Source organism: Budorcas taxicolor, chromosome 5, assembly GCF_023091745.1.
Source record: "Budorcas taxicolor isolate Tak-1 chromosome 5, Takin1.1, whole genome shotgun sequence".
NCBI lineage: Eukaryota > Metazoa > Chordata > Mammalia > Artiodactyla > Bovidae > Budorcas > Budorcas taxicolor.
In genome coordinates this window covers 104435149-104452547 of record NC_068914.1, presented here as the reverse complement: position 1 = coordinate 104452547, position 17399 = coordinate 104435149, and the positions used below count along the sequence as shown (strand labels likewise).

At 37.0% G+C, this 17399-nt stretch overlaps 1 protein-coding gene across 1 annotated transcript in view; it reads left to right on the top strand.

The window, feature by feature from the left end:
- Positions 1-17399, top strand: part of CDK17 (cyclin dependent kinase 17) — a 105746-nt gene that overhangs the window by 65079 nt on the left and 23268 nt on the right. The window contains 3 exon segments of the mRNA XM_052639738.1: positions 4674-4838; positions 8497-8630; positions 13348-13473. Of these exon segments, the coding sequence (XP_052495698.1) occupies positions 4674-4838; positions 8497-8630; positions 13348-13473 (425 nt within the window).

Genomic DNA, 17399 nt, shown 5'->3' with positions numbered 1-17399 from the left:
ATAACATTATGTATGCATATTGACTGTCCACACAGACCACAAGGTTTTTCACATGACTGAATCATACTATTTTCTTATTTTATATTGACCAACGAATCTATCCATAGTGTTGAGAGCTCTTATAGTAAGATAGGCTTATAATATTCTACAAGTTTGGCAGTTCTTTTTATAGTGTAGTTAGTACACAGATGTTAATTTAAAATAAAAAGGATTTGTTAAATTGAATGCATTATAATGCAAAATCCTGATGAAATTATAGAATAAGGCTACATATTCAAAACTGAAATAGCCCTAGGGATGTCATAATAATAAGGAAGGAGCGTACAGGAGTGGCTGCCCGTGTGTCATAATGTGCAGATTCTCTGGAAAGCCTTCCTTGCCTCTGCCTGAAACTTTCCTGTTAGAGATTTGTGGCAGTGGGTGGAATCATGAATTTCTTTACCCCCTCTGGCTGAAATGTAAATATCCTTGTGAGAGAGGGAAAGATAAAATGAAAAGCACTCTGGATGTTAAGTTAAAAGTTATGGATTGGAATTTGAAATATACCTTTATATACTTAATAGTTGCATGACTCTGGGTAAGTAATTTATCGTGCCCAAACTTCAGTTTATACTGTTTTCTTCAGAGTGTTGTTACTTTACTCAAGGTTATCTGGCTCATAATACAGAAACATAGATGAGTTGGGTAGAAAATTTAATAATTTGGGTATAATTTACTTACATGTAGGAGGGAAATATTTTACATTTGAGATTTGAATCAAATCTCAAAGCTGATATTATTATGTCTTCTACTCTTCTTGCCAGGAGAAAAATCCTTAAATCTCTCTGATCTCCTTGAATTCTTGATATTAATTAAGCCCTGTATGTTCATTCTTAGCCTCCATGAGTATTGCTAGCTATCTGCCAGTGATACTCAGAAGTAAAGTAGGCACAGAATACTCTTCATGGATGGCTTCTAGGACACATTATTGATAGGAATTTGACTACAAGACAAAATAAATCTTCTTTTTAAAAAAAGTGTGAGTCAAAGAAAATGTAGATACTTTTTGGAGAGTTAATTAATATTTTTGATTCATGACATATTTTCTGGAATACTTTGGTATTAACTGTCTTAAAACATGCTTAGTTTATAGTGAATGGTGAAATATTTTTAAAAATTTTGAAGTAAAATAGTTTATTAAAATTTACTTTTATTCTAATAGTAATATTAAAATTAGTAAAGAAGAGAAAAATAGAAACTACTCAGTTTCCTCTATAAATTTCTCAAATTACTTGAAGTAATACTTGAAGGTGTCATAATAGACATTGATTCCTTTTCAGTTGCAGAGATTGCTGGTAGCATAGGCTATCTCTGAATTATAATCTGTTATTGTTTATTCCCTGTGTATAAAGAACATGGGACAGTTTTCACAAAGATTCAGTATCTTTTTGGTCATCTATCAAAGCTTGATAGCTGGTTCCAACATACTCTTTCTTAATGGAATTTATCTTAGAGGGTAAAAAGCTCCTAAGATCAGTAACACATACCGTCTATCTGAGTATGGTTTAACAAACGAGAAGAGAGAGACTGTACTTTTAAAATGATCTCCTCACATGCTATATAACCAGTTTGTGAAACAAGTGGTCTTTGTCTAACCATATAGAGGCAATGCTAACTTGAGGAGGAAGAATATAGTTTATAAATTTCCTAAGTAAACTACCTCTGAACCAATTTTTGATCTCTTGTCTCTTATTCAGTCACTTGTACCAACAGAATACTCTCACTCTTGCATTATATATAGGCAAGTGACTCTCGTGTATACCCTAGAATAAAACGAATGAGTAAGTACACATAAATGGAGATAATACTCTAAAAATCTTAGAAAAATTATAATGCATATGATAAATTTAGCATAATGCCTTAAAGATTTCCACTACTTTTAAAGTTATAGAATATTATTATCCTCCTGAACTGTCTAGTTAATTGCTGTCATAATCTTGAAATATTTGAGTAATTGACCTCATCTAGTCCCATGACTTGAGCTACTCTGTACATGCTGACTACACCTAAATTTGTCTCTCTAGTCAGGATTTTTGTCTGGATTTTTAGATTCATTTCCAAATGCTTATTTGGCTTCTTCACATAGATGTTTAATAAGAATCTTAAACTTAATGTGACCAGACCACAAATCCTGATTTCCTTCCCCCCAAATCATCCTCTTCTCCAGCTTTCCTCACTTAACCTAAATCACTTAAAACTAAAAATCCAAGAATTATTCTTGATTCTTTTCTCTCTTTTAGTTTTCTGTTCGCCGTTTCTCCCCTCTTCTACCATTGTAGTTTCCTATATATTTACTACATACGTAGCTTTCCAAAACTATTAATGATAGTCATTTGTATACTAGTAAGTTGAGCTTTTGAACTGTGGTGTTGGAGAAGACTCTTGAGAGTCCTTTGGACTTCAAGGAAATCCAGCCAGTCCATTCTGAAGGAGATCAGCCCTGGGATTTCTTTGGAAGGAATGATGCTAAAGCTGAAGCTCCAGTACTTTGGCCACCTCATGCGAAGAATTGACTCATTGGAAAAGACTCTGATGCTGGGAGGGATTGAGGGCAGGAGGAGAAGGGGACGACAGAGGATGAGATGGCTGGATGGTATCACTGACTCGATGGACATGAATCTGAGTGAACTCCGGGAGTTGGTGATGGACAGGGAGGCCTGGCATGCTGTGATTCATGGGGTCACAGAGAGTCGGACATGACTGAGCGACTGAACTGAAGTGAAGTATGTTTTTGCCGCCATTCATTATTAAGTCATTGTTCATTTTGCTCTGCTTAAGTTAAGATCCCCAGTCTTTGATCAGCTAGCTACCGTCAGGGAATGTACATCCAGGCATGGGCCTGGACCGATGTTCGGCATTACTAGTAATGCACTTCCCTTACCTCTGATGCTGCTGGTGCTGCTAAGTCGCTTCAGTCGTGTCCGATCCTGTGCGACCCCAGAGACAGCAGCCCACCAGGCTCCCCCATCCCTGGGATTCTCCAGGCAAGAACACTGGAGTGGGTTGCCATTTCCTTCTCCAATGCATGAAAGTGAAAAGCGAAAGTGAAGTCGCTCAGTCGTGTCCGACTCTTAGTGACCCCATGGACTGCAGCCTGCCAGGCTCCTCCGTCCGTAGGATTTTCTAGGCAAGAGTACTGGAGTGGGGTGCCATTGCCTTCCCCGCCCCTACCTCTAGTCTGGTGTTTTATCCAGAGTAGATGACCTAGGCCTGTGGGGTCCTTGAGGATTGTTTTGTCCCATCCTCCATCTCTCTCCCTCCCTTCAGACAGCCATTATTAGTAGAGGCAGAGACCAAGTGGCCTTCTTGGCTCATTTTTCCCAAGCCCATGCCTTGGTCTTGTTCTGTGGTTCTGAGCCATCTGCTCTTTTTAAGTGTTATATTTTTGTAATGTTTCTGCATGGTTATAGGTCTGTGATTTTTTTTTTCTTTTTAAATTATTGAAAAATTCTAAATTGGGGGTAATTTCAGAACATCTATATTGATACGTACTTAAGTACTTCTGTTTTATTTACTAACTTGACATACTTTTTTAAATGTCTAGCAAACAGGGAGATAGTTATTTCAGGCCAGGATTATGTCTTTTATATTCTGCTGCTGCTGCTAAGTTGCTTCAGTCGTGTCCAACTCTGTGCGACCCCAGAGACGGCAGCCCACCAGGCTCCCTCATCCCTGGGATTCTCCAGGCAAGGACACTGGAGTGGGTTGCCATTTCCTTCTGCAATGCATGAAAGTGAAAAGTGAAAGTGAAGTCGCTCAGTCGTGTCCTACTCTTAGCGACCCCATGGACTGCAGTCTACCAGGCTCCTCCATCCACGGGACTTTCCAGGCAAGAGTACTGGAGTGGGGTGCCATTGCCTTCTCTGCTTTTATATCCTACAGCATTCCTAATCATAAGGCATATATGAGGCAGTCAGTAGATGTTAGGAGAATTATGGAAACAATTTTGAGATGTATTAAACAGATCAGAAACCTGTGGGCTATACTAGTAGCTTTGTGATTGCTAACCAATTTCAATTGTATTAAAAATAGAGGGGTGGGACTCAGAGAGGAGAGGGGGGACATATATATATATATACACGCGCGCACACACACACACTTATGGCTGACTCATATTGTATGGCAGAAACCAATATAACATTATAAAGCAACTATCCTCCATTTGAGGCTTCCTTTGTAGCTCAGTCGGTCAAGAATTTGCCTGTAGTGCAGAAGACCTGGGTTCAATCCCTGGATTGGGAAGATCCCCTGGAGAAGGAAATGGCAACCCACTCCAGTATCCTTGCCTGGAAAATCTCACGGACAGAGGAGCCTGGTGGGCTGCAGTCCATGGGGTCGCAAAGAGTTGGGCACAACTGAGCAACTAACACTTACTTACTTAACCTCCAATTAAAAAGTAAATTTTTAGAAGTGGATCTTTAAGTTACTGGATCAGTTCCAAATAGTATTTTCTGTAAGTATTTTTTGTAGAAATTATTTTAATTCTAGTACTTTATATGCATAGCCAAGGAAATGAGGTTAAATGTAATGATCTCTATCATAATCTCGTTTCCTTTTTTGCTTTCTCAATCCTTCTCCTGTCATCCTGGATCTTGGCTGTTAATGGAATGATTTTTGGCTACTGTGAACTGCAGAGCCTATCGTGAAGAATGGCAGGCCTCCAACCTCGCACAGTATGCACTCCTTCCTCCACCAGTACACAGGATCCTTTAAGAAGCCCCCATTGCGGAGACCACATAGCGTTATTGGAGGAAGCCTTGGTTCCTTCATGGCAATGCCCAGAAATGGAAGCAGATTAGGTAATGTATCTGGTTTTGTTTTGTTTTGTTTTGTTTTTCTGACTGTGGGTTATGTCCATAGCTTGGTTTCCCCTGTATGCAAGTCTGCCCGCCTTTATTATCTAGTTTTTTCTTGTAAGGTAACAATCAAGGGAATAGGAGAGAGAGCAGAAAACTGGAAGGTTCTGGAGAGGCAGTAGTGCTGACACTAAGGAGGAGTAATGTTTGAAAACCTGTTCACCAGAAGGAAAATGGAGCCCGGAAGAGGCAGATGGGAAATTTCAAGATGGATAGCAGTTTGACGTGGTGCTTAATTTGGGGTCGTACCTCAGTAACTCTAGATTATCACTTTGATAGCTAAGTTCAATAATTAGTATATATGATTATTACCTGAGTTGTTGTTCTTGTCTCTGTGTCATTTTAAATATCTAAGAAAAATATATGTCTGCAAGTTTCTGTTTATTTCTCTGATCTTTTTTTTTAATGCTTTCTTATCATGTTTTGTTTTTTAAATAATTTTAAATATAATTATTTTATAGGCTTATGACATTTACTGAAGTTTCTGAAGGTTTTATTCTGCTTCTTTCTTTATCTACTTAATCTTGCCATGGTATCAACCCGCAGATTATTTTCTTATGTGTTCTGTTAATTTTGGGAGGATGAGCTTGTCTACAGAGGTTTTTGTCTGTGTCTCAGACTGGTTCATGAGAGATGATTGTTAAAATTTCAGAAATTTTGCAAGCTGATTGTTAATCATAGCCATTATTAAACTTAAATTATATAAACTTACAATTAAGTAAATCAAATTAAAAACATAGGTAATAAATAGCCAAAGTCATTATTTCCTAATTATTGTACTACAGTTAACTGTCACCTACGCTTTGGGGATATTTCCCCTGTATCTGAATACTCAAAAATACTAATGTCATGGTATTCATATCACCCAACTAGGTGTTCAGTGATACCATACTAGTAGCTTGAGGTTTGGCCACAAAGGGAGTATTTACCCTCACAGAAATTGGAAAACACTTCAGATCAGGGCTTAATTTATTAGTTTTCTTGATTGTCTAGACTAGGGGTTGGCAAACTTTTTCTATAAAGGTTCACCCAGTAAAAATTTTATCAAATTTTGTGGGCCATATATGGTCCATTGCATAATCTTTTTAAAATAATCCAAGAGGATGCCAAAACCATTTTTAGCTCAGGGCCATACAAAAACAGGTCATATATGCTGATCCTTGGTCTAAACTTAAAGTAATGTTGAAAATGTTAGTAATGCAGATTAAATTTGAAAGTGGGTTATATCTGTCTGTAGCTCTTAACATTGTGAGTTACACAAAAATTGAGCCATTTGAGAAGTAATTTTTTAAGTAAGTTCTTCTATTACTTAAGAATTACTACCTGATTCAGAAAAGAAGTTGCTCATACTGGTGACGAATGAGGTCTTGATATAAGGCTTCATTGCTTCACTCTTTCTTTATTGATGGAAGTGAAAATACCAACTGGTATTCATGTTAGGACTAGCCTGTTAGTGACATGAGGTGTTTCTTGGTTGAGTCAGATGCTACCAAGTATTTACTCGTAGTCTGAAATTGATAAAACTCCTTCCTTTGTAGTCCTCATGTGGGAGAGCAGATTTCTGTTCTTAAGTCTACCTTTTACTGAAGATGTAGCTCTTTTGAGACTCACCTGCCTTTCTACAGAAAGCTCTCATTTTCAAGTGGGACACCCAAGGTTTCATCCTTTATTTCAGTGTGCTAAATCCAGACACAGTCTTACCAAGATAAGAAACCCCTCCCAAGAAAGTGACAGTCAATTTTTGCATAACAACTTTGGACCTTCAGTTCTCTCTTTGCCTCTGCTTCCTGGGTATTAAGCATGCAGTCAGGCAGACTCAGCTATACATTTTAAAGTATACTCAACATTTTCTTGAGGAAGATTTGTGGATTTTCAGAAGACATGATTAAATTACCTTTAACATTTATAAAGAATGGTAGAAAAGAATGCTTGGTCTCAGATGTCTTAAATACCATCAGATTAGAAATCAGTCACCCAGTACATTGACTTCTACTGCCAAATTAATTTTTTGTTCAGTATAAAATTTTTCCAGAAATGTGTCATTAAACTATATTCTTAAATTACATATTGGTCTATTAAAAATCATTATTTTTGCAGTTGCTTATAGTGTGAATAAGAATTTTCTCAATGTGTTACCAATACAAAATACATAAATGTATGAAACCTAAGACTGATTTGATGAGAACCTTGAGTTAAGTTTTTTTGTTAAATAGTTCTCATATTTTTATAAGTAAATAACTAGAAGTTCAAATTTGTAGTTTTGAAGTACTTATTTATTTTACATGGTGATATTTCATACAACATTTCATTTGAAAGAAAAGGTCCAGTTGTCTGGTCCATCCTTTGATTTTTTCTTTTTCTTTTTTAGTAAGTGTTTAAGTCAGTGGAGTATTTGTTGAGTTACTTACTAAACAAATTTAGTTCGGTTCTAGGAATAGAAAAGCGAATAAGTCAGATTCTGTCCCCAGGGGATCTCATAGCTTGATATAAAATCACATGAACCAAAAACTGCTCTTCAACACAATTGGTGTGCTAGGTGTGGGCACAGTGTTAATTTGTGTCTGAGAGTAGAAAAGGCCTGATATGACATATGAGCATACTGTTGAAGAATGGATTCACCACATTGATAAAATGAAGAAATAATCTCTTACAGATAAGAAAAAACAAAAAGCTTGCTAAAGCACTTCAGTATGGAAGAACATGATACTTTTGGGGGAGTGAGTAATTCTGTGGAGAGGACCCATGCAAAGAGATGTGTTTGAGATCTAACATTTGTTTCTGGTGGGCTACTCTTGCTAGATAAATTAGAAGGTGATTGACAAATGTAAATATAAGAGCAGGTATAAAAGTGTACAAGTGTATTTTTAATATTCCCCAAAGGAATTAATCTCCCTACCCTCTACTCCATTTAACTTTTACTCCTATTTTAAAAAACCATAATTTACCTTGCATTGTAAGTGAAATGTTTTTGCCCCCAGTAGATTTTGCGGTGCTGTTTTTGTAGTTAAACAAAATCAGCACTCAGTGAATACTTTTTGTTTTTTTTTTAACACTTGGGGAAGGGGAGCTACATTAGTAACTGTAAAACAGAGTTTTAAAAGACTATGTAAAAAACCAGTTCATCTTGATTTGACCCAATGGCACATTATTAAATGGAAGGAATATTAAACTAAATAAAAGATCAGGTTTCTATTTTGGCTCTGCCTCTAAGCTCTGTGACCTTTGAAAGTCATTTAACCTTTCAAGATCTCAGTTTCTAGATCTGGAAAATAAGAGAACTGACGAAATAATCGTCAAGTGTTATTTCCGGTCTCTAATTTTATTAACTCTTGGTAATAACTTGAATGTTAGTTTTTTAAAATAACTTTTTATAATCTTAGAGCATAAGAGGATTTATTACTACTGTATCAGGACATTTGTCGTAAATATGCAGTTTTTATTAACTGCACATCTGTGGTACCCAGAATGTAAAAGACCTTTTATGCTATGATTTTTGGCCATTGGCTGTCTACATCTTACATGCAGAGATAATAAATTATGTGATTCTGTAGAATTTAATACATCTCTTCTAAGATAAATAATATTTCATTTTCTGATATAGATATTGTTCATGAAAATCTAAAAATGGGATCAGATGGCGAGAGTGACCAAGCTTCTGGGACATCATCTGATGAAGTCCAGTCACCTACGGGTGTTTGTCTTAGAAATCGTATACATAGGCGGATCTCAATAGAGGTACCTTTTTTAAAAAAAAAACATAAATATGCCTGTGTTTGTGTGTATAAATACATAAGAATAAATGCCTATTTGAAAATTTTCATGACAGCAATGACACCTGTAAGAAAGTTGTTTCTTTGCATTAATAAAAACTAATCTGTGAATATTTTTTCCTAATTATCTGTTATACCAAGTCACGTATGTAGTATTATACTTAAACATTCTGCAAAATACTATGTAGAGTCTTTGTAAGGGAAATTTGAATTTTCAAAAGTTTCAGAAATCCAAGACGATACATTAGGGAAAGTCGACCTTTTAGAAAATACTTTAATTAATATTTTTGAGATTCATTTAGGTACTTCAGATTTTGTAAATATTTTCAGATTTCAAAAAGTATACAAAAAATAAGCACCAGCTTTTTTTCCTTGGTGTGTATTATGAATATGGATATCACTTCCTTTTTTGGTGTATTATACCTACTAATCTCTGTAGCACATGTAAGTTATTTCTCCATGTAAAAGAATGAAAAGCTCATTTCCTTCTCTCTGTCAATGTTGTGTATAACCTTGAGGACAGAAGTTGATTATGAATATTATTATTTCCATATATATACTATAGATTAAAAATAATTTTCTCTAGAAAATTGAGCACGTTTTGAAATAAGAGTGTTGTTATTTTCTTCAGTCCTGTTGAGGTATTGATGAATAGGGTATTTGCCCTCTTGGTTGATTGCATTTTTGCTGATGAAAGATTGCTTCTGAATCAGTTATGCAAAACAGTACCAGTTTTTAAATGGTAAAATACCATCTTCAACTCTTGAAATCAACTTGATATCCGTTCGTTATTGTTTAGTCACTCAGTTGTGTCCGACTCTGCGACTCCATGGACTGCAGCATGCCAAGCTTCCCTGTCCTTCCCTATCTCCTGGAGCTCACTCAAACTCATGATAGCTGTTCATATCACTGTTTAAATTACATCACAATAGTAATAAAAATATTTATTTCTCTTCACCATATGTATGATTTTCTTTATTATAGGTTTAAAAGTTTTATTTAATACTAGGATCTATATCTGGACTTTCTTATTCATCTATTGAGCTGTATTCTCCCCCAGAGGTGATACACTAGATAAATTTTAAATGTTTTGTTCCAAGAATAATCTTACTTTGATTTGTTTAGAGTTATGTAAAATATAAAACTAACTTGGGAGAATTATTATTTTCTCATCAGTTGAGACCATGATATATTTTGATACTTAAGCCATATATTTCTCAATAAATCTGTGTGTATAATTTTTATACATCTCAATTTTATCTCCTGATTTATTATTAATAGCAGGGATTTATTTTTATAGGTTTATGTTTCTTGGTGTGATAATATAGGCAAGATCTCTGTTTCTCTCAGTTCACATAATTAAATGAAATAGAAATACCTTTTACTTGTTTCCACTGACATAGCAATAATAAAATATTTCAATTATCTCACTGTGTGCACACAAAATCATGCAGTATCCACATGATTAGTTATTCAAACCAACCCCATTTTATGGTAGACTTTGCCTATTCCTACTATATGGTATTTCCAGTAGTCATGTATGGATGTGAGAGTTGGACTGTGAAGAAGGCAGAGCACAGAAGAATTGATGCTTTTGGAACTGTGGTGTTGGAGAAGACTCTTGAGAGTCCCTTGGACTGCAAGGAGATCCTACCAGTCCATCCTAAAGGAAATCAGTGTTGAATTGGAAGGACTGATGCTGAAGCTGAAACTCCAATACTTTGGCCACCTGATGTGAAGAGCTGACTCATTTGAAAAGACCCTGATGCTGGGAAAGATTGAGGGCAGGAAGAGAAGGGGATGACAGAGGATGAGATGGTTGGATGGCATCACCGATTCAATGGACATGAGTTTGGGTAGACTCTGGCAGTTGGTGATAGATAGGGAGGCCTGGTGTGCTGCAATTCGTGGGGTCACAAAGAGTCAGATACGATTGAGCAACTGAACTGAACTATATGGTATGCTGTTCATGGGGTTCTCCTGGCAAGAATACTGGAGTGGTTTGCCATTTCCTCCAGTAGACCTTGTTTTGCCACAACTCTTTACATAACCTCTCTGTCTTGGGTAGCCCTGCATGGCATGGCTCATAGCTTCACTGAGTTATGCAATACCTTCGCCAGGACATGTGGGTCAAGAAGCAACAGTTAAAACCGGACATGAAACAACTGACAGGTTCAGAATTGGGAAAGGAGTACAACAAGGCTGTATGTTGTCACCCTGCTTATTTAACTTATATGCAGAGTACATTATACGAAATGCCAGACTGGATAAAGCACAAGCTGAAATCAAGATTGCCAGGAGAAATACCAGCGATCTCAGCTATGCAGATGATAACACCCTAATGGCAGAAAACAAGGAACTAAAAAGCCTCTTGATGAGGGTGAAAGAGGAGAGTGGAAAAGCTGGCTTGAAACTTAGTATTCAAAAAACTAAGATTATGACATCCAGTCCCATCAGTTCATGGCAAATAGAAGGGGAAAAAGTGGAAGCAGTGACAGATTTTATTTTCTTGGGCTCCAAAATCACTGCAGATGGTGACTGCAGCCATGAAATAAAAAGACACTTGCTTCTTGGAAGAAAAGCTATGACAAACCTAGACAGCATACTAAAAAGTGGAAACATCACTTTGCTAACAAAGGTCTGTATAGTCAAAGCTGTGGTTTTTCAGTAGTCATGTTTGAATGTGAGAGTTGGATCATAAAGAAGGCTGAGCGGTGAAGACTGATGCTTTCAAATTATGGTGCTGGAGAAGACTCTTGAAAGCCCCTTGGACTGCAAGGAGATTAAATCAGTCAATCCTAAAGGAAATCAACCCTGAATATTCACTGGAAGGGATAATGCCGAAGTTCTAGTACTTTGGCCAACTGATGTGAAGAGCTGACTTATTGGAAGAGACCCTGATGCTGGGAAAGACTGAAGGCAAGAGGAGAAGAGGGATTCAGAAGATGAGATAGTTAGCATCATCAACTCAATGGACATGAATCTGAGCAACCCCTGGGTGGTAGTGGAGGACAGAGGAGCATGGCGTGCTGTAGTCAACGGGGTTGCAAAGAGTCAGACACGAATTAGTGCACCATCTCACACGCTAGTAAAGTAATGCTCAAAATTCTCCAAGCCAGGCTTCAGCAGTACGTAAACCGTGAACTTCCAGATGTTCAAGCTGGTTTTAGAAAAGGCAGAGGAACCAGAGAGCAAATTGCCAACCTCTGCTGGATCATCAAAAAAGCAAGAGAGTTCCAGAAAAACATCTATTTCTGCTTTATTGACTATGCCAAAGCCTTTGACTGTATGGGTCACAATAAACAGTGGAAAATTCTGAAAGAGATGGGAATACTAGACCATGTGACCTGCCTCTTGAGAAACCTATATGCAGGTCAGGAAGCAACAGTTAGAACTGGACATGGAACAACAGACTGGTTCCAAATAGGAAAAGGAGTACGTCAAGACTGTATACTGTCACCCTGCTTATTTAACTTCTATGCAGAGTACATCATGAGAAACGCTGGGCTGGAAGAAGCACAAGCTGGAATCAAGATTGCCAGGAGAAATATCAAGAACTTCAGATATGCAGATGACACCACCCTTATGGCAGAAAGTGAAGAGGAACTAAAAAGCCTTTTGATGAAAGTGAAAGAGGAGAGTGGAAAAGTTGGCTTAAAGCTCAACATTCAGAAAACGAAGATCATGGTGTCTGGTCCCATCACATCATGGGAAATAGATGGGGAAACAGTGGAAACAGTGTCAGTTTATTTTTCTGGGCTCCAAAATCAATGCAGATGGTGATTGTAGCCATGAAATTTAAAGACACTTACTCCTTGGAAGGAAAGTTATGACCAACCTAGATAGCATATTGAAAAGCAGAGACAATACTTTGCCAAGAAAGGTCCATCTAGTAAAGGCTGTGGTTTTTCCAGTGGTCATGTATGGATGTGAGAATTGGACTGTGAAGAAAGCTGAGTGCTGAAAAATTAATGCTTTTGAACTGTGGTGTTGGAGAAAACACTTGAGAGTCCCTTGGACTGCAAGGAGATCCAACCAGTCCATTCTGAAGGATATTGGTCCTGGGTGTTCTTTGGAAGGAATGATGCTAAAGCTGAAACTCCAGTACGTTGGCTGCCTCATGCGAAGAGTTGACTCATTGGAAAAGACTCTGATGCTGGGAAGGATTGGGGGCAGGAGGAGAAGGGGACGACAGAGGATGAGATGGCTGGATGGCATCGCCGACTCGATGGACGTGAGTTTGAGTGAACTCCGGGAGTTGGTGATGGACAGGGAGGCCTGGAGTGCTGCGATTCATGGAGTCTCAAAGAGTCGGACATGACTGAGCAACTGAACTGAACTGATATGGTATAATAATGTTAAAATTAATTCCATGGTCATTTTTTCAATGTAGGCACTCAACTCAGTTGTAGAACATCATTTCTGTAAAATAAATTGTATTGTATACTTTTGCTTACAGTAAATACATTTGCTTTCAGTATATTATAGCTTCCCTAGTGGCTCAGACTGTAAAGAATCTGCTTATAATTAATGTAAATACCTTTGTAATTGCGACAAACGTTTATAGTTAACTGATTGCTAAGCATTAATATATTAGAGCTTATGAATTAAAAAGTCAAATGCCCTTGTTGTCTCTGTTTGTGGTTACCTATATAGATCTTCTTTTTCTTGATTTTTAAAAGGATTTAAATAAGCGGTTATCACTGCCTGCAGATATCAGAATACCTGATGGGTATCTTGAAAAGTTGCAGATAAACAGTCCACCATTTGATCAACCCATGAGCCGAAGGTCTCGGAGAGCTTCCTTAGTAAGTTTTTAAGTCTCTTATGCCTACTATATTAGATCTGGTTGTTTGATTTTCTGGTTATAAACATTTTATATTAATTTTTATATTGTTAATAGCTAAAGTATATCATATTTTTTTCTGGATTTTGTCATTTTCCCTTAACATGTTAAAGATGCTATATTGAATAGAATTTAGGTTTGTTTTATTTTTTGGTAAATTTTACTGATACATACTAGATGTACAAAATATGTACCAGGTATATAAGTATGTATTAATATGTACTAGATACACAGAGAAGTACATAAGCCTAATTGTAGAGCTTCATGAATTTTTGTGACGTTAGCGTACGTGTGTAACTTGTATCCAGATAAATAAAAGAAAATCCCCCAAATTCCAGAAAACTCATCCTGCCACTTCGTTGTTCACTTCCACCCTCCCTTCCTCAACTTTGGCATTATCTCTGCCTTCTAATGCCAGAGATTCGTTTTACCTTTATGTTTTTCATTTTTTTGATTATGTTTATAGTGTTTAATAAAAAGAAAGACTTCTTTATCTTGATTTACATACATTCTTATTAATTTTAAAAATGCGTTTGATATTCTTTTCTTGATTATTCTTAAACTTTTGAACTTTATGTAATTATGAATATACAAATGCTTAAAATACATTTTATACAAATAAGATATATTGCACAAATATATATAAATATATATACATACAAGTTTATATGTATAGTATAGAAAAATATCCTATTATGTATAGAAGTACACCAATATGTATTCTTCTGCAGTCGACTTCTTTTGCTTAGTGTTAGTTCATTTGGGTTATTGCATGTAGTTAGGTTATTCATGTGTTCTTTTTGTTGCATGGTGTTCCATTGGTGAGTATACTATATTTTATTCAGTCTTCTGTTGATGAACGTTTACATTTATGTTATTTTAAATTTTGGCTATTATCAAATACTGCTTGTATCACCATTCCTGATTATGTGTTTTGGTTAACATATGTAAGCATTTCTGTTGGATGCATACCTAGGAGTGGAGTTGTTGGGTAAATTGTGTGCACATGTTCAGCTTTTCTAGGTGTTGTCAAAGTTGGTTCCAAAGTGATTATACTATTTTACATCCCATTCTAGTTCTTGCCATGATTTTTTTTTGGTACTGTTTTCTTCTTTTTCAAAGAAACTTTTAAATTTTTCTGATGAGTGTATAGTGTTATCTCGTTGTGGTTCCCCTGAAGTAGGAAATGGCAACCCATTCCAGTATTCTTGCCTGGAACATCCCATGGACAGAGAGGAATGGGCTACAGTCTATGGGGTCACAGAGAGTCAGATCTGACTGAGCATTCAGGCATTGTGGTTTTATTTTTCATTTTCTTGATGGCTTAAGGTGAACACCTTTCTAATGTTTATTGGCCATTCAAATATCCTCTTCTTTGAATTAATTGTTGAATTTTATTATTTCTTTTCTGTTGGACTGTCTGCCTTTTTCTGATTGATTGTTGAGGAATTCTTTATACATTCTGTATAAAAGGCTCTTTTCAGTTATGTATCTTGGTCTCCTATTGTGTAGCAGTTGACCCAGCACTGCTTTTTGAAAGAATAGCTTTCCCTGTTGCAGTGTCATCTTGACATAAATTCAGGTGATTGTGTATGTGAGGATCTCTTTTGGATGACTTTAGTTCTATGTAGAAGTGTATATAAAGTGCTATGGGACAATTAAAGAGCAAGTAAAATGTCTTTGCACATCACAGGCTTACAGAGGTGATAGTGCTTAAGTTGACTTTAAAAAGGTGGGTAGGAATTTTGTCAAGTTGACAGTCATTAGAAGAGTGTTCTAAGCAAAGGAAACTTCATGTAGTAAAACCCAGAGAATGTGAGTATGTTGGAGAAATTATAATTGGTACGAAATGTGGATATGGAATAATTTTAAAGAATAAGCCTTGAAAGGATAGGATAGATCTAGACCAGTGGTCCCCAACCTTTTTGGCACCCAGGAGCAATTTAGTGGAAGACCGTTTTTCCATGGACAGGACTGGGGGGATGGTTCATGAGGTAATGTGAGTGATGGAGCGGTAGATGCAGCTTTGCTTGCCTGCTGCTCACCTCCTGCTGTGCAGCTGCTCACTTCCTGCTGTGGGGCTGGGTTCCTCACAGGTTGGGGACCCCTGCTGTTGACTTTAAAAAGCTTCAGCTGTCAGGCCAATGAGTTTGGACTTCATCCCATGTAAAAAGAAGGACCTCAGAGACATTTATTTAAACAAGGGCTGGCATAATCACATTTTTGTTTCATAACTGTTGCTTCAGGAAAAGTGTAAACAAATAGAACAAGAGAAAGACTAGAGGCAGGGAAATGAATTAGGAAATGAATTCATAGTTAAGGATGATGTGGTAGTCATGTGGAAATGGAAAGTAGAGCCCAGATGCTAGGGACTGTGTAAAGATAAAATACTCAGGACTCAGGAACCACTTAGTACTAAGGAGGAGGAGAAGGGGGACAACAGAGGATGAGATGGTTGGATGGCATCCCCAACTCGATGGACATGAGTCTGAGTAAGCTCCAGGAGTTGGTGATGGGCAGGAAAGCCTGGTGTGCTGCAGTCCATAGGGTCACAAAGAGTCAGACACGACTGAGTGACTGAACTGAGTACTCACTTAAACTTTGGGTCTGAAGAAGGAGCCACTGATGAGTATTGTGTCACTAACAGTTGTTTTATCTTCTTCTTATATACTGTATCGTGGAATATTTTTATCTGCCAACAACTTCCATTTTGGTTGCATTTTCTAAAGAATAAAATTACCTAATGCTGTATAATATGAGCACATTATTATTTGACATTCACCAGTATACAATAGGGGCTTCCCTTACAGCTCAGTTGGTAAAGAATCTGCCTGCAATGCAGGAGATCCTGGTTTGATTCCTGGGTCAGGAAGATCCACTGGAAAAGGGATAGGCTACCCACTCCAGCATTCTTGGGTTTCCCTTGTGGCTTAGCTGGTAAAGAATCCACCTGCATTGCGGGAGACCTGGGTTCAGTGCCTGGGCTGGGAAGATCCCCTAGAGAAGGGAAAGGCTACCCACTCCAGTATTCTGGCCTGGAGACGACTGAGCAACTTTCACCGTTCACTGTTCACTAGTATACAGTAAGGTTAGAGCTTGATTTTGGTATTGGTTTATGGATCATCATAGTTTTACATCACTGCCTAAGACATTTTCATTAACATAACTTTGTCATTTAATTACCAGGTTGAAAGTGTTCTTTGGTTATCAAGTTTTACTAAAGATTGGTACTTAGGATAAATTTTAGAATTAGTAAATATTCAGTTTGGGACTAAAGGTATGGTTTAATCACCAAAGCTATCATCTAAGACTTATCTTTTTCAGTGTATATGAAATTAAGGAAAACAGTGCCCTTTAATGAATGCTGAGTGACTGGAGTTTTCATTGTGTTGAAAGTTCCTATCTTAATTCCCTTGTTTTTTTAATCTGAAATGGCTTACCGATTTCACATTAATCATTGCAGCTGTTTTGGTTTTCATTGGTTCATCATTCTTTTCATTGTTTATCTTTTTTTTTAAACTAAAGTCATGGTTTCTTTTGAAGTATATTAGAAAATTATTCTTAATACCCTAGGTTTATATGTGAAGGGGAGGGATTTAGGGAATCCGTGGAAAGGAGATGGGAAAACGAAAATACTCTTCACATTTGTTAGAGCTTATGTTTCCATGGATGATATACTCTTAAAAACATTTTTGTTTCAAGACAAAATATAAAATTTTGTCTTTCTAAAAGGATAAACTTTTTTTTTAACTTTAAAATTTTTATTTTGTGTTGGGGTATAGCCAGTTAACAATGTTGTGGTAGTTTCAGGCGAAGAGCAAAAGGACTCAGCCATACATATACACGTATCCCTTCTCTCCCAAACCCCCCTCCCATCCACCCTGGCGC